The 17,770-nt window shown below is 48.7% G+C and overlaps 1 protein-coding gene and 1 pseudogene across 5 annotated transcripts in view; one reads left to right on the top strand and one right to left on the bottom strand.

Moving 5' to 3' along the window:
• Positions 1-813: 813 nt before the first annotated feature.
• On the bottom strand, positions 814-12,569 carry LOC100433604 (lipid transferase CIDEC-like; annotated as a pseudogene).
• FANCD2 (FA complementation group D2) overlaps positions 12,530-17,770 on the top strand; it is a 71,395-nt gene continuing 66,154 nt past the window's right edge. For 3 of the 5 annotated variants that reach the window (XM_063721886.1, XM_024244264.3, XM_054551745.2), the window contains exons 1-2: positions 12,530-12,627; positions 14,785-14,881. In XM_063721886.1, the coding sequence (XP_063577956.1) occupies positions 14,818-14,881 (64 nt within the window). In that variant the 5' untranslated portion in view covers positions 12,530-12,627; positions 14,785-14,817. Of the gene's footprint in view, positions 12,781-14,784; positions 14,882-17,770 lie in introns of all 5 variants that reach the window. The other 2 variants (XM_063721887.1, XM_024244266.3) reach the window with 1 other exon arrangement.

The raw sequence follows: 17,770 nt of genomic DNA, 5'->3' as shown, positions 1-17,770 counted from the left end.
GGCATTGACGGAGAAATGCCTTACAGCTTGAGTAGTACTTTTTCACCTAACCACTTAAACGGTTATTATAAAATAGGACACTGAGAAATTAGAAGAGTGACTTAATCCCACCCGCTCAATTGAAGCTCCTGTGATAGGTGAATTTAATTAGGAAACTGTTACTTATGGTATCAATTACATGGTCAGCTCAAGCCTCAAATTCAGCCGACTTTAGTTTCAAAATCAAATGCAATTTTTTTTTTTTTTTTTTTGAGACGGAGTCTCGCTCTGTAGCCCAGGCTGGAGTGCAGTGGCGCGATCTTGGCTCACTGTAAGCTCCGCCTCCTGGGTTCACACCATTCTCCTGCCTCAGCCTCTCAGAGTAGCTGGGACTACAGGCGCCCGCCACCACGCCCGGCTAATTTTTTTTTTTTTGTATTTTTAGTAGAGACAGGGTTTCACTGTGGTCTCGATCTCCCAACCTCGTGATCCACCCACCTCGGCCTCCCAAAGTGCTGGGATTACAAGCATGAGCCACCGCGCCTGGCCTGCAATTTTGTTTTTTAAAGAGCCTGGGCTCTTGCTATTGTGCCCCGGGCTGGCCTTGAACTCCTGGTCTCAAGGGATACTCCCACCACAGCCTGCTGAGTAGCTGGGACTGCAGGCACGTGTCACTGTGCTCAGCTTTTTTTTCTTTTTCCCCTTTGGTAGAAAAACTGCTATTATTTGTAATCTTACGTTATGGAGAATAATTTGACAACAGATTCATCTCTTCCTTTAGCCCCCCCCAACCTTCCAGACAGAACCCCACCCCAAAGAACACAGGCAAAGATACATCAGCATCAATAATTTATTGCAAACTCCCTAATATCACATGCTGGTATGCTTGCGAATTCACTCAGGAATGTTCTGGGATGGGGGCCAGAAGGTAGAGAGCACCATGAAAGTACAGCCTGTGAGGCCGGATTGCTGAGAGGCAGACTTCATGCCAATGGAGGGGCACACTTCGGGACCAGTCTGGATGGGCTAAGCTACCTTGGGCAGGAAGGAGCTGGGCCAGGCCAGGAGCCTGAGGTTCTCCTTTGACCAACCCACCCCAGGTTTCCAGCCCCTCCTCCTCACTCAGGGTCCTGTGCGGTGAGGGAGGTGTGGGGAGGTTAGCGGCTCTACAGCTGCCAGGCTTGTGGCCACTACCAGTTGAGCGTGGGGCCCCTAGTCTAGTCCTTCACTGGGGAAAGCTAGGGCTTGGACTTTCACTGCAGTATCTTCAGACAGGTCGGGATGAGGGATGACGCCTTGCCCTTGGGGGGCTGCCCTTCCTCCGTAGCATCGAGGAGCTGCTGCAGGTAACAGGAGGTGAAGCAGCACCCGGCCCGTGGCTTGCATGCTGAAGAGGGCCCAGCGGAGAGCTTCCCTGGGTAGAATGAGAGGGCACACAAGTCAAAACCACAAAGTAGGTTGGGCGTTGTGGCTCATGCCTGTAATCCTAACACTTTGGGAGGCCATGGTGGGTGAGTCACCTGAGGTCAGGAGTTTGAGACCAGCGTGGCCAACATGGTAAAACCCTGTCCCTACTAAAAGTACAAAAATTAGTCAGGCCTGCTGGTGGGTGCCTGTAATTCCAGCTACTTGAGAGCCTGAGGCAGGAGAATCGCTTGAACCCAGGAGGCGGAGGTTGCAGTGAGCTGAGATGATGCCACTGCACTACAGCCTGGGTGACAGAGCAAGACTCTGTCTCAAAACAAACAAACAAACAAAAAAAACCCACCACCATCACCAACAACAACAAAACGAAGCTGGGCTCAGTGGCTCACGCCTGTAATCCTAGCACTTTAGGAGGCTGAGGCGGGTGGATCACTTGAGGTCAGGAGTTTGAGACCAGCCTGGCCAACATGGTGAAACTCTGTCTCTACTAAAAAATACAAAAAAATTAGCCAGGTGAGGTGGCACACACCTGTAATCTCAGCTACTTGGGAAGCTGAGGCATGAGAATCGCTTGAACCTGGGAGACAGAGGTTGTAGTGAGCCGAGATTGCACCACTGCGCTCCAGCCTGGGCAACAGAGCATCTCAAAAATAAATAAATAAGAATAAAACATAAGTGTACACCTCCCTACAACCCATTATTCCCATGCTGGCCTGGAAGGGACTGGTTTCATTATGTTTGTTTTCTTCATTAATAACATTTGAATATCACTGAGGTGGTAGCACTAAAAGCATTTCATGAATTCTAGAAATGATGAAATGTGCAAATAGGAACAGATGCTGCAGATGGGATCAGGATTAGGGCGAGGACCTGCAATTCCACCTTAACTGAGATGCCCAGAACCTCCCTACTTTCTCATGCAAAACCCCAGCTCATTTCATATGGCTTTCTATTTTTCTACTACTACTTTGGTCCAGCCAGATTAATCTCTATAATGTGTCTCTGCCCTTGAGACACTCTGTTCTTGACTCTGAGGCCTTTCTAAGTCATCTGCAGTCTAGCTCATGTTCAGAGCGCTAGACATGAAGACACCCATGCCTGGCATGAGCATGTACTGAGAACTGAACCTGAATCAGGCAGGCCTAAGTCCTAATTCAATCTTATTAGCTGGGTAAACTTCAGCAAACTGCTCTAGTTTTGAGCTTCAGCTCCCTCATGGGTAAAATGGCATTGCACTTGCCACCATGAGGGTCATGAGGTTGAAATAGCATAAAGCAATTAACATGGGGTTGGATATTTGGAAAGCAGGGGAAATGGGGAAGTGGGGGCAGGTTCAAGAGCAGCTGGTTGAATGCTAGACAACTTTGGCTAGGTGCACTGGCTCACGCCTATAATTCCAGCACTTTGGGAGGCCGAGGAGGATGGCTTGAGGCCAGGAGTTTGAGACCAGCCTGGTCTAGTGAGACCTTGTCTCTACAAAAGTATTAAAGAACTAGCCAAGCATGGTAGTGCACACTTGTGCTACTCAGGAGGATCACTTGAGCCTACGAGGTTGAGGCTGCAGTGAGCCATGACTGCACCACTGCACTGTAGCCTAGATGACAGAGTGAGACGCTGTCTCTAAAAAAATATAAAGAATGCTAGAGCTCTCCCTCTCCCTCCTCTCCCTCTCCCTCCTCTCCCTCCTTTCCCTCCTCTTCCTCTCCCTCTCCCTCTCCCTCTCCCCTTTCTTCGGTCTCCCTCTGTTGCCGAAGCTGGACTGTGCTGCCGTGATCTCGGCTCGCTGCAACCTCCCTGCCTCGGGCTCCTGTGACTCTCCTGCCTTGGCCTGCCGGGTGCCTGGGATTGCAGGCGCACGCCGCCACGCCTGAATGGTTTTTGTGTTTTTGGTGGAGACAGGGTTTCGCCGTGTTGACCGGGCTGGTCTCCAGCTCCTGGCCTCGAGTGATCTGCCTGCCTCGGCCTCCCGAGGTGCTGGGATTGCGGACGGAGTCTCGCTCACTCAATGCTCAATGTTGCTCAGGTTGGAGGGCAGTGGCGTGATCTTGGCTCGCTACAACCTCCACCTACCAGCCTCCTGCCTTGGCCTCTTAAACTGCTAAGATTACAGCCTCTGCCCCGCCGCCACCCCGTCTAGGAAGTGAGGAGCGTCTCTGCCTGGCCGCCCATCGTCTGGGATGTGAGGAGCCCCTCTGCCCAGCCGCCCCATCTGGGAAGTGAGGAGCGCCTCTGCCCGGCCGCCATCCCGTATAGGAAGTGAGGAACGTCTCTGCCCGGCCACCCATCGTCTGGGATGTGAGGAGCGCCTCTGCCCGGCCACCCCGTCTGGGAGGTGAGGAGTGCCTCTGCCCGGCCGCCACCCCGTCTGGGAGGAAGTGAGGAGCACCTCTGCCCGGCTGCCCCGTCTGGGAGATGAGGAGCACCTCTGCCCGGCCGCCCCGTCTGGGAAGTGAGGAGCGCCTCTGCCCGGCCGCCCCGTCTGGGAGGTGAGGAGTGCCTCCGCCTGGCTGCCCCGTCTGGGAAGTGAGGAGCGCCTCTGCCCGGCCGCCCCGTCTGGGAGGTGAGGAGTGCCTCCGCCTGGCTGCCACCCCGTCTGGGAGGAAGTGAGGAGCGCCTCTGCCCGGCCGCCCATCGTCTGGGATGTGAGGAGCGCCTCTGCCCGGCTGCCCCGTCTGGGAAGCGAGGAACGCCTCTGCCCGGCCGCCCCATCTGGGAGGTGAGGAGTGCCTCTGCCTGGCCGCCACCCCATCTGGGAGGAAGTGAGGAGCGCCTCTGCCCGGCCGCCCCATCTGGGAAGTGAGGAGCGCCTCTACCCGGCCGCCCTGTCTGGGAGGTGAGGAGTGCCTCTGCCCGGCTGCCACCCCATCTGGGAGGAAGTGAGGAGCGCCTCTGCCCGGCCGCCCCATCTGGGAAGTGAGGAGCGCCTCTGCCCGGCCGCCCCGTCTGGGAAGTGAGGAGCGCCTCTGCCCGGCCGCCCCGTCTGGGAAGTGAGGAGCGCCTCTGCCCGGCCACCCCGTCTGGGAGGTGAAGAGTGCCTCTGCCCGGCTGCCACCCCGTCTGGGAGGAAGTGAGGAGCGCCTCTGCCCGGCCGCCCCATCTGGGAGATGAGGAGCACCTCTGCCCGGCCGCCCCGTCTGGGAGGTGAGGAGCGCCTCTGCCTGGCCGCCACCCCGTCTGGGAGGAAGTGAGGAGCGCCTCTGCCTGGCTGCCCCATCTGGGAAGTGAGGAGTGCCTCTGCCTGGCCGCCACCCCGTCTGGGAGGAAGTGAGGAGCGCCTCTGCCTGGCTGCCCCATCTGGGAAGTGAGGAGCGCCTCCGCCCAGCCACCACACCGTCTGGGAAGTGAGGAGCGCCTCTGCCTGGCCACCCCGTCTGGGAGGCGAGGAGCGCCTCTGCCCGGCCGCCCAGTGTGGGAAGTGAGGAGCACCTCTGCCCGGCCGCCCTGTCTGGGAGGTGAGGAGCGCCTCTGCCTGGCCGCCACCCCGTCTGGGAGGAAGTGAGGAGCGTCTCTGCCCGGCCGCCCCGTCTGGGAAGTGAGGAGCGCCTCTGCCCGGCCGCCCTGTCTGGGAGGTGTACCCAACAGCGACCATCGGGACAGCGACCATCGGGAGTGGGCCATGAGGACGATGACGGTTTTGTTGAAAAGAAGAGGGGGAAGTGTGGGGAAAGGAAGGAGAGATCAGATTGTTGCTGTGTCTGTGTAGAAAGAGGTGGGCATAGGAGACTCCATTTTGTTCCGACTAGGAGAAGTTCTTCTGCCTTGGGATGCTGTTGATCTATGGCCTTTCCCCCAGCCCCGTGCTCTCTGAAACATGTGCTGTGTCAACTCAGGGTTAAATGGATTAAGGGCGGTGCAAGATGTGCTTTGTTAAACAGATGCTTGAAGGCAGCATGCTCTTTAAGAGTCATCACCACTCCCTAATCTCAAGTACCCAGGGGCACAAACACTGCAGAAGGCCGCAGGGTCCTCTGCCTAGGAAAACCAGAGACCTTTGTTCATGTGTTTATCTCCTGACCTTCTCTCCACTATTATCCTATGACCCTGCCATATCCCCCTCTCCGAGAAACACCCAAGAATGATCAATAAATACTAAAAAAAAAAAAAAAAAAAGGAATTGAATTAATTTAAATCTAACTAGCCACAGGCAGCTAGTGGCCACCATATTGATGGAGTAGTTCTAAATTTTCTCCTATCTCCAATGTTTGATTGTGTCACATCTTGTTTATTAAACTATAGTTTAATAAATAAATACTATTTTCCAAAAGAGTACTCTATCTTCTACCCTGCAAGAATGTGACTACTCTCAACTGTAGCCACCTGACTCCAGTGGGAGCTGCCCTTTCTTTCGTAAGTGCCACCCTACACCCTGTTGACTGATCATCATTTCAAAAGGAAACCCTCTCCATTCTCCCTTTCCCGTAGACCCTGGCAACCACCAATCCACGTTCTGTCTCTATGAATTTACCTATTCCAGATATTTCACACAAATGGAATTGCACAATAAAAAAAAAAAAAAAAAAAAGAATGCTAGATAATTTTAATCAAATTCTTACCAAATCTGTTTGAAAGGAGTATGTGAGGGTCACTCGAGGTGTCTAGTCCTAAGTGAGATAGGGGAGTGGAAAACAAAAGGCAAAGAAGTGTTCCCTGGCTGTTGTTCAAACTTTAGTCTTTTATTAACATTCATTCGATAAGTGAACTTATGGTCTGACTGGGGTGTGGGTGGCAGAAAGACTTAGAACTATTTATACCTACACAAGAGAATACTTTACATTTTCAAGGCTATACCTTAGAAGTATACCCACTTCTCAAATCAAGGAACTGAGGCTGACAACCTAGCTGACCAGCCTTAGAAAGGAATGAAATTCTGAGGTCGGCCGGGAGTGGTGGCTCAGGCCTGTAATCCCAGCACTTTGGGAGGCCGAGGCGGGCAGATCACGAGGTCAGGAGATCGAGACCATCCTGGCCAAAACAGTGAAACCCCGTCTCTACTAAAAATACAAAAATTAGCCGGGCGTGGTGGCATGCGCCTGTAATCCCAGCTACTCGGGAGGCTGAGGCAGGAGAATCGCTTGAACCCGGGAGTCGGAGGTTGCAGTGAGCTGAGATCGTGCCACTGCACTCCAGCCTGGCGACAGAATGAAACTCTGTCTCGAAAAAAGAAAAAAAGAAATTCTGAGGCCGGGCACGGTGGCTCACGCCTGTAATACCAGCACTTTGGGAGGCCGAGGTGGGCAGATCACAAGGTCAGGAGTTCAAGACCAACCTGGCCAGGATGGTGAAACTGTGTCTCTACTCAAAAAATACAAAAAAATTAGCCAGGTGTGGTGGTGGGCTACTCGGGAGGCTGAGGCTGCTTGAACTCAGAAGGCAGAGGTTGTAGTGAGCTGAGATTGTGCCACTGCACTCCAGCCTGGGTGACAGAGCGAGACTCCATCTCAAAAAAAAAAAAAAAAAGGAATGAAATTCTGATCCATACTGCAATATGAACGACCCTTGAAAATCCGAAGTCAAGGAAGCCAGAAACGAAGAATGAGAATTGACTGACTCCAGTTCCATATGGTACTAGAATTGGCAAACTGATAGACAGAAAGTGGAGTGGAGGCTACCAGTGTCTGGAGGAGGAATGGAGACTTAGTCCTTCAGGGGGACAGAGTTTCTGGTTAAGATGATGCAAGAAGTCTGGAAATGGATGGCGGTGATGGCTGGGCAACATTGTGAACGTACTTAATGGCACTGAATTGTACACTTAAAATGGTCCAAACAATAGATTTTATGCTATACATATTTATTATAATTTAAAAAAACCTAGTGATACCATTAAGTTACTAAACTGATCCCAGTCACCAGACTGTGTTTAGGTCTAAGTGTCCCACCTCCCCTAACTGGATTGAGTTTAAGGTCTGAAACCATTTTTTTTTTTTTGAGACAGAGTCTTATTCTGTCGCCCAGGCTGGAGTGCAATCGTGTGATCTCGGCTCACTGCAACCTTCACATTCCAGTTTCAAGTGATTCTCTTGCCTCAGCCTCCTGAGTAGCTGGGATTACAGGAGTGTGTCACCACGCCCGGCTAATTTTTGTATTTTTAGTAAAGACGGGGGTTTCACCATGTTGCCCAGGCTGGTCTCGAACTCCTGACCTCAGGTGATTCACCTCCCTCGGCCTCCCAAAGTGCTAGGATTACAGGTGTGAGCCACTGCCCCCGGCTGGTCTGAAACTTCTTGTTCATAATTTTGAAATATGCAGACTATTGGTGGTAGTCTGAGGTCAAGAGGTGGCATGAGATGGTAGTATCCTGGAAGAAGTAGCTGAGGAGGAAAATGGAACTCTCAGCCACAGAACCAGGCTCAAGCCTGCCACCCACCGTTGTCTCTGGCAAGCAGACCCACACAGCCTCAGTTTCCTCATCTGCAGATTGGGTCTGCAGGAGATCAACTAAGAAAGCAAGGTCTGATATGTTCTAGCTACATGTGATCTGGTAGAACTCTTGGGATCCTGAGCAGGATTTCTCAGAAGCCTCATGTGAACAGAGATTGCCTGTGTCTTCATTTATTCTACAATCATTTAAATAACTACTATGTGTCAGCATTCACCAAGGTGCTGAAGGCCACAGAAATTCCTGCCCTCAGGGAACTTGTTCTGGTATTTTGTTCATCTCTGAATCTGTAGTTACAGCATAGGGCCAGGCATGCAGTGGGCACTCAGGAAACACTAAATGAAGGAACTGGAGAAGAATAGACTATCGGAAAGATGGACTAGCAGCCATGCCCTGCTGCTTGCAAGTTTTGCGGCTTTGGACTGATTCAATCACTTCAGCCTCAGTGGCTACATCCACCCAATGGATAAGGCGCCACTGGAGCGGCCGAATTTGGGAAACATCACCATAACAGCACGCAGCTTCTAACCTCACATATTCTCATGCTTCCTGAGATACTTGGTTAGGCTTTTAAAATAAGTTTTAAGAGAAGTTCGTTATATAGTACAAATTACTCTGGTCCATAAGACTTGCAAACTAATTCTGTCCTATGGAGGGAAGATTATTTCATCCCTCCCATCCCCACGGGAGAAAAAACCCAATTTTGTATGTATACATTTATCTCTTTTTTTCTTCTTTTTAAAGACAAGGCCTCATGCTGTTACCCAGGCTGGAGTACACAGTGGTATGGTCATATCTCACTGCAGCCTCAAACTCCTGGGCTCAAGCAATCCTCCCACCTAGCTGGGATTATAAGTACATACTACCACTGCCCCCAGCGTGCATGCCTCTATGTTGCTCAGGCTGGTCTCAAACTGTGTGTGTGTGTGTATCTGTGTGTGTGTCTCTCTCTATGTTGCCCAGTGGGGTGTGTGTGTGTGTGTGCATGTGTCTCTCTCTCTATGTTGCCCAGGCTGGTCTCAAACTCCTGGGCTCAAGAGATCCTCCTGCCGTGTGTGTGTGTGTGTCTCTCTCTCTCTCTCTCTCTCTCTCACTATTGCCGAGGCTGGTCTCAAACTCCTGGGTTCAAGAGATCCTCCTGCCTTGACCTCCCAAAGTGCTGGGATTCCAGGTGAGAGCCACTGCACCCAGCCTATCTCATCATTCTTATTGGACCTATATATGTGTGGGATTTTGAATTCTCCTTTGAACTGATTATAACTTCTTGCTAGTTCTCTCGTTAATGAATTCAATTAAATCTTTGACACATACTTTTTTTTTTTTGTAGACACTTGCTGTTTCACCCAGGCTGGAGTGCAGTGACACAATCTCGGCTCATTGCCACCTCCACCTCCTGGGTTCAAACGATTCTCCTGCTTCAGCCTCCTGAGTAGTTGGGATTACAGGCCTGCACTGCCATGTCCAGCTAATTTTTGTAGAGATTGGGTTTTGCCATGTTGGCCAGGCTGGTCTCAAACTCCTGACCTCAAGTGATCCACCCACCTTGGCCTCCCAAAGTGCTGGGATTACAGGCGTGAGCCACCGTGCCTGGCCAACACATGTTCACTTTTAAAAAACTGACTAGAAGACTACTTAAGAAAACTTCCTATTTCAATGAAAAACTTTAGTTGCTAGAGTGGAAAGTAGTCATAAAAATAAAATGCATCCAGGTTCCACCAGGAGGAACATGTGCACCCCTCGGCACACGCCAGTGTTGTCCACAGCACTTTGAGAGCCCATCAGGCTCCGTGTTGTCTGATACAGGCTATGCTTTGTCAGCACCAAAGCCAGACCCAGGTGCTGAGAAGGCTGAGTCCATGTGAACAGACAGGGGCTCTCCCATTGCCCATACCCACCCTGTCCCCAGGAAATCCCAATTTGCTCACTTCATGATGCGTTTGGCCCCACAGCAGTGCAGATCGTAGGAAAGGGAGTACGTGTCATAAAAAGTCGCCTTCACGTTCAGGCAGCCAACGAAGTCCTGTGGGTTCAGCTTGTACAGGTCAAAGGTTACACGGGCCACATCAATCTTCTTGGCAGGCTTATGGGAGAGGGACTGTGGGTGCCTCGTCCCCTGCATCGAGACAACTAGATGGTTAGCACCCCTGAAGACTCTCTACTTATGCTTATGATAGGCTTATGACTACTGCATTCCAGCCTATTAGTCACTGCAGTATTAGATAGTGGTGATGGTTGCACAACTTTGTGAATATACTAAAAAACCCTGAATTGTACACTTTTAGAGGGTAACTTTTAGAGGAAGGAAACCATACCACAATTAAAAGGTAAATGTAACTTACATTATATTTTATTGGACAATATTATTCTAGACTATGAACCCTGAAGCCAGGAGCCAAGAGGTACCCTGATAAAGTCTCTGGGTAGTGATTCCACAGCAGACGGCCTGGGCTCCAGTTCCACCTCATAGAGTCCAGCCCACTTGTTCTTTCCCTGGCAGCCAAGGAGCTATGAAGTGGGGCTTCCCAGACTGGCTCTGTGGCTCCATAGGGATGACAGAAGCATCACTGACCTTATTCCCCAGCTTCAGCCTGGGCAACAGAGCGAGACAATGTTTCAGAAAAAAAAAAAAATTTCTGACGGGTATTAAACCAAAGCTGAAAAATACATGAATAAAATATATTAGACTAGGTTTGGGGATAGAATGTGTGTAAAAAATGGTTCTCAAACTTGAAGAATATACTACTGACTTTTTGGAAAGGAAAAGACATAGATTCTTAAGAATATGGAACTCTGATTTGAGAGATACTGAGTTTAAAGTTTTATTCTAAGACAATGCCTTTTAGGCCTGGTACAGTGGCTCACACCTATAATCCCAGCACTTTGGGAGGCTGAGATGGGAGGATCCCTTGAGCCCAGGAGTTTGAGACCAACTGGGCAACATAGTGAGACCTTGTCTCTGCAAAAAGTAAATAGATGTCTTTCAGTTACAAATTACAAAGCTTTATCTTTATAACAGTACAAGGACTTATTTTTAGATATTCACAAAAATAAAAATACAAAATTAAAAATTTCTTGTAGAATTTGCAAACTTCAGAGAACACAGCTATTGAGTGTTTAGAAAATACAGGATAATTTAAGATTGCTTATTTAGGGTCCTGAAATACCTCAGGGTCATGATATTCAACTCCATTTCTACAAAACTATTCAGCAGTGTAAATATAGGAGAGCTAGATGAATTTCTTTTGATTACACTGCCTGGAAAAGTCTTGAATTATCGTAGACTGAACAAGTGTTTTTTCATTTGTTTTTCTGGAGACAGGGTCTTGCTTTGTCACCCAGGCTGGACCAAAGAGGTCGAGGCTGCAGTGATTGAGGCTGCAATCGCAGTGGTGCGATCATGGCTCACTTCAGCCTCGATCTCCTGGGCTCAAGTAATCCACCTCAGCCTTCTGAGTAGCTGGGACTACAGGCACACACCACTGCACCTGGCTAATGTTTAAATTTTTTTGTAGAGACAGTGGTCTCATTATGTTGCCCAGGCTGGTCTTGAACTCCAGGGCTCAAGCGATTCTCCCACCTCAGCCTCCCAAAGTATTGAGATTACAGGTGAGAGCCACCACGCCTGGCTGTGAACAAGTTTTCTGATGGCCTACCATGTGCCTTGCACTCTGCTGCATGCTGTGGGGTATAGAGTAAGACAAGGTCACGACCCTGCTCTCAGAGTTTCTGTTCAAGTGATAAAATACGCAAAGGGAAAAATAAGATACTTAATCTAGTGCAACAAGAGTGAAACTCCGTCTCAAAAATTAAATTAAGTTAAAATAAATAAATAAATAAATACTGCAATGAAGTATGTGAGGAAGTTGCCTCCACCCTAGGAAGGGAAATGATAATTACAATTCCTTACATGTCTAACAGCAGTGTTACAGACTGCAAAGCGCTTTGGTGCTTAACATCTCAGCTAACCACTGGAACAGTAATTTGGTAGAATGCAGATTATCACACTCACCTGACTGGATGTTACAAATACTAAAAGCTATAAAGCACCGGGCACTCTTCCCAACGAAAGGGTGGGATGGGATAGTTCATAGGTAAACCCACCGAGGGTTGGCGACTAACCTAAAGGATTAACAGCACCGTTTTTGTTTTTTGTTTGTTTTTAACACTCAATACGTCCTAGATCCTGTGCTAAGGGATTTATAGACATCATCTAATTTGATTCCCACCTGTCTATGAGACAGGTACTATTATCATCCCCATTTCACAGAAGACAAAAGTGAAACACAGAGGTAACGGGTAAGGTCACCTGGCCAGTGGGGGCGAGACGTGAACCTAGGCAAATTGACACAACGCCTGCACTTTCTTGTCCAAGGTCACGGCGGTGTGCGGTAGGCTGGGGAAGGGAGGGTGCTGACCTGTCAGATACTTGTTCTTGGGTGAGCATCTTGTCGCTCTCCAGCAGGACGGACACGTAGTGGCGGATCATGCCTACGAAGAGTTATAACGATGGGTAGGACCACCCAGAGGCAGATGCTGGAGTCAAGCAACAGTTCTGGCCCTGCCATCTTCACTGAAAGCTGGCTCCCAGCCGGTGATGAGCGAGCTTCTCTTCACCGGGGCGCAGTTTCTTCTCTCTGACGTCGCCTCTGGGCCTTCTCTCGCCCCTATGCCCGGCTAGCACAGAACGGTGCTGCAGCGGTGAGCACAGCTTACTGCCTTCAGCTGGACTGCCCGGCCTTCCACTTCCGGCGCGGAAGTGGCGTCACGTCATGGCGCGCCTCGGTGGCGTCAGAGCGGCGACGGGCCTGGCGGGAAAGTCGAAAACTACGGGCGGCGACGGGTTCTCGGTGAGTAAGTGGAGCAGTGGTCGTAGTCTCTCGAGGCCCTGCTCCCCTGCGGCCTAATCTCTAAGTCCGGGCCGCGGTCGACGTTCTCCTCCGGGGCTCCGCGCCCCGAACCTTGGCTTCCTCATCTGCCCTGAGATGGGATAATCCCCACAGGTACCTTTCTGCGTCATTAAAATGAGGAAACGAGAAAGGCTTTTACCGTTACCTGCTTCCCGATGAACTAATCCAGGCAGTCGGCCTCATCTCACTTCTGTTGGGCTTTTCTGGAAGCCAGATGGTATCGCACGTGTTAAAGGCGGGTGCCTGGAAGCCGGACGTGCTGACATGACTTAGTTTTTCCATCTGCAAGATGGCTGATAATGGTTATCCGTATTAACCGAAGCGGCGATAAATAAAAAGCTTAGCACAGCACCCGGTACCTCGTAAATGTTAACCATTATTAGAAGTCATTATAATCATCAAGAGTAAGTATAGGTGGTGAAGAGCGCAGGTGCTGAAGCCAGACTGTCCGAGGTAGAATCCCAGTTCTGCCCGTGATGATGAGAAGAATAATGGTATCCACCTCAAAAAGTTTTGTGGGAAATAAATGAATTATTAAATATAAAGCACTTGAAACAGTTCTTGTTAGCTTTTAGCATTTCTCCTGCACTGCGAGCTTTTCTCACTCTGAATATTCTCAGAAATTTTCCTTATGCCGCTAACTATGCTGGGCATTAGGGACATTGAGTAAGTGAGACTGGGTTCCTGCTCTCAAAGACCCCCAGTCTAGTGTGAGGTAGGGGCCCCTAGATATACCCTGTGGAGCAGGGAAGCTGCAGTAGCAAACTCCCTTAGGGATAGGAGGAACACTTTTCAAGGAAGATGACATTCGATTGAATGTTTAGATCTGAGTAGGAATTTCCAGGCAAATAAGAGCACTTCAGATGAAAAGAACACCTTTGTGCAAAGGCACTGAGACCACGAAGGTTCTGATTTACAAGATTAAAAGGTCATGTGATTCAGGCACTCCCCCCACCTCTGCTGTCTCATTTCTAACTCCACATCGCCTTGTTTCAGTATGAGTGTTTATTTGCCTGGACTCCTCTTCTCCTACCCCTTCTACTGGCTAACTGCTGTTCCAGCCCTCAAGTCCCTGCCTAAAAATCACCTCTTCAGGCCGGGTGCGGTTGGCTCACGCCTGTAATCCCAGCACTTTGGGAGGCCGAGGCGGGCGGATTACGACGTTATGAGATCAAGACTATCCTGGATAACACGGTGAAACCCCGTCTCTACTACAAATAAAAAAAATTAGCCGGGCGTGGTGGCGGGCGCCTATAGTCCCAGCTATTTGGGAAGCTGAGGCAGGAGAACGACGTGAACCCGGGAGGTGGAGCTTGCAGTGAGCCGAGGTTGCACCACTGCACTCCAGCGTGGGCGACAGAGTGAGACTCCGTCTCAAAAAAAAAAAAAAAATCATTTCTTTAGGCCGGGTGGCTCACACCTGTAATCCCAGCACTTTGGGAGGCCGAGGTGGGTGGATTACTTGAGGTCAGGAGTTTGAGACCAGCCTAGCCGACATGGTGAAACCCTGTCTCTACTAAAAAAAAAAAAAAAAAAAAAAAAAATTCAAGGAGATTGTCCCTAAAAAATTGTCCTTGCTTCTCTTTACCACCCTTACTAGCAACTAGACTAAATTTCCTAGTAAGCCCTCATAGAACCTGTACTTTTATAGCACTTACATAACTAGTTCAGTACATTAAGGCTATTTGTCACCATACTGTAAATTCCCTGAGGACAGGGATCATGTCTGTCTAGTTCACAGTTGTAACCCCAGCACCTAGCACAGTCCCTAACATATAGTATTGAAATAATTAATTAAAGGACAGGTACATTGGGGATAGATAATAGAGGGTCTTGAATCTCAGATGGAGAGTGATGGGTTTTATCCTTCAGCAACAGCAAAGTAGTCTGCCTAAAGAGGCAACTAAGACTTGAAAGGAAGGTAGTATTGGCTAGATGTAAGAGTTGAAATTTGCTTAGCACCTAGGTTTAGGTAGCATTAATATGGAGATGTGATCCCCTCTGATTTTGGATAGAGCAGTTTTCTTTGAACAATAGCTTTAACTTCTCAGAATTTATCTTCTAGAGGGTAACTTCTGTTTCCCGATTTTGCTCTAGGAAGTAATTTAAGTGCACAAGACATTGGTCAAAATGGTTTCCAAAAGAAGACTGTCAAAATCTGAGGATAATGAGAGCCTGACAGAAGATGCCTCCAGTAAGTATCTAGTCATTTGTTGCTTTATTTCCTGTAGCAATGTGTGAGGCATGTGAGAGATATAAAGTTCCTGCTTTTCAAGTGCTGAGAATCTTCAAAGTGTAATGAATGGAGTGCACAGAATTAAGGGAGAAATATCAGATTTGGGACTGAGTTTTTGCCTTGAATTCTGCATGTAACTTTGAGTATGACCACAGCCTCTGGACCTCAGTCTCCACATCCATAAGAGGAATTAGTGTTATAGACTTTTTCTGCTATACATCATTTAGGTGTTGAGACACAAAGACATAACATAGTCTCTACCCTTAAAAAACTTTATGGTCTTTCTTCCTCTCTTGGAAAAAAAATATTATGATCTAGACACATGCTGTGTTAGTGATGTGAAAGGAAAAATATATCAAAGCAAGCAAACCAGAGGCAAAGAAACAGTGCAGACTCTGCCCATATGAGAAATAGTTGACAAAGATCCCAAGAGTTCCAGATATAAGGAGTTGATGGCTGGGTGCTATCGCTCACACCTGTAATCTAAGCACTTTGAGGGGCTAAGGTGAGAGGATCACCTAAAGCTAGGAGTTCAAGACCAGCCTGGGTAACATAGCGAGACTCCATCTCTACAAAAAAATTTTTTTAATTAGCTGGGCGTGGTGGTATGTGCCTGTGGTCCCAGCTACTGAGGAGGCTGAAGTGGGAGGATCACTTGAGCTCAGGAGGTCAAGGGTGCAATGAGTCAATAACAGCACCACTGTACTCCAGCCTAGGCGACAGAGTGAGAGAGACCATGTCTCAAAAAGGGAGTGGGGGACGGGGAGGTTGATAGTTCATTTATGGCTCTCGTCTAACTCTATTAAAGCAGTTCTATCTTGATTTGTGTTGGTTTGTTTTTATTTTACTAGGTTTTTTGGGAACAGGTGGTGTTTGGTTACATAAATAAGTTCTCTAGTGGTGATTTCTGAAATTTTGGTGCACCTATCACCTGAAAAGTGTATAGTGTACCCAGTGTGTATTTTTTCAATCCCTAACCCCCCTTCCACCCTTTCTCTTGAGTATCCAAAGTCCATTATATCATTCTTGTTGTTGTTGTTGTTATCGTTGTTGTTTGAGACGGAATCTCACTCTGTCACCCAGGCTGGAGTGCAGTGGCACAATCTCGGTTCACTGCAACCTCCACCTCCCAGGTTCAAGCGATTTTCCAGCCTCAGTCTCCCGAGTAGCTGGGATTACAGGCACCAGCCACCATGCCCGGCTGATTTTTTTGTATCTTTAGTAGAGACGGGGTTTCACCATGCTGGCCAGGGGGTGTCTGGAACTCCTGACCTCAAGTGATCCATCCACCTCGGCCTCCCAAAGTACTAGGATTACAGGCTTGAGACACCATGCCTGGCCCATTATATCATTTTTTTTTTTTTTTTTGAGATGGAGTTTGGCTCTTGTTGCCCAGTCTGGAGTGCAGTGGCACAATCTTGGCTCACTGCAACCTTCGCCTCCTGGGTTCAAGCGATTCTCCTGGCTCAGCCGCCCAAGTAGCTGGGATTACATGTACATGCCACCATGCCTGGCTAATTTTTGTAGTTTTAGTAGAGAAGGGGTTTCACTGTGTTAGTCAGGCTGGTCTCAAACTCCTGACCTCCAGTAATCCACCCACCTCAGCCTCCCAAAGTGCTGGGATTTCGGACGTGAGCCACCGTGCCCGGCCTCGTTATGTCATTCTTAATGCCTCTGCATTCTCATAGGTTAGCTTCTACTGACTTGTGGATTGAAGAGTTATTTCTTACTAGGTTATTGGAAGTTAAGTCTGATTCTTGGTCAATTCAACCGAAACAGATGAAAATGCTTGCTGAACGGCAATTATAATGATAAAAATTGTGAGTCCAAAACCATGTAAGGAATAGGCTTGATTTAGAAACGGAAACTGTGGGCCGGGCACGGTGGCTCACACCTGTAATCCCAGCACTTTGGGAGGCGGAGGCAGGCGGATCACCTGAGGTCAGGAGTTCAAGATCAGCCTGGCCAACATAGTGAAACCCCATCTGTACTAAAAATACAAAAATTAGCTGGGCGTGGTGTCACGCGCCTGTAATCTCAGCTACTCGGGAGTCTGAGGCAGGAGAATTGCTTGAACCGAGGAGGTGGAGGTTGCAGTGAGCTGAGATCACGCCACTGCACTTCAGCCGGGGCAACAGAGCAAGACTCTTATCTCAAAAAAAAAAAAAAAAAAAGGAAGTTGTGAAGCTGCAATGGTTGATTAGTAATAATGGGATTATAGAATTAGAATATAGAGAAATTGGTAGAAAATTTGAAACTGAAGAGAAATAATATAGGAAATTACTGAAAGTAAATGTTATACTTTGGAAATACTGTTCTCCAAAAGAGAAGAGACTTCTGAATTAAGTTTATTAGAAGGGATTTGGGTTCTCTTGGTCGGTAATGAACAAACGGAATCTTTCATTCTGGTTATGTTTTAATTTCATTCAGGAAGGTAGTGGTCTTTGTTTCATTCTGATTAAGGCTTTATTAGAAAGAGGGAGAGGAGGCCGGGTGTGGTGGCTCACGCCTGTAATCCCAGCACTTTGGGTGGCCAAGGCTGGCGGATCATGAGGTCAGGAGATCGAGACCATCCTGGCTAACACTGTGAAACCCCGTCTCCACTAAAACTACAAAAAATTAGCCGGGCGTGGTGGCGTGCACCTGTAGTCCCAGCTACTGGGAGGCTGAGGCAGGAGAATGGCATGAACCTGAGAGGCGGAGCTTGCAGTGAGCCAAGATCGCGCCACTGCACTCCAGCCTGGGCGACAGAGCGAGACTCTGTCTCAAAAAAAAAGAAAGAGGGAGAGGAATCGAAGAAGGAAAAAAACAGAATGGCATCATTAAGGGAGAAGAGTACATTTTAAA

Source organism: Pongo abelii, chromosome 2 (genome assembly GCF_028885655.2).
Source record: "Pongo abelii isolate AG06213 chromosome 2, NHGRI_mPonAbe1-v2.0_pri, whole genome shotgun sequence".
NCBI classification, from domain to species: domain Eukaryota; kingdom Metazoa; phylum Chordata; class Mammalia; order Primates; family Hominidae; genus Pongo; species Pongo abelii.
Note: the sequence above shows the minus strand (reverse complement) of the source record. Positions and strands in the feature narration are given on the sequence as shown.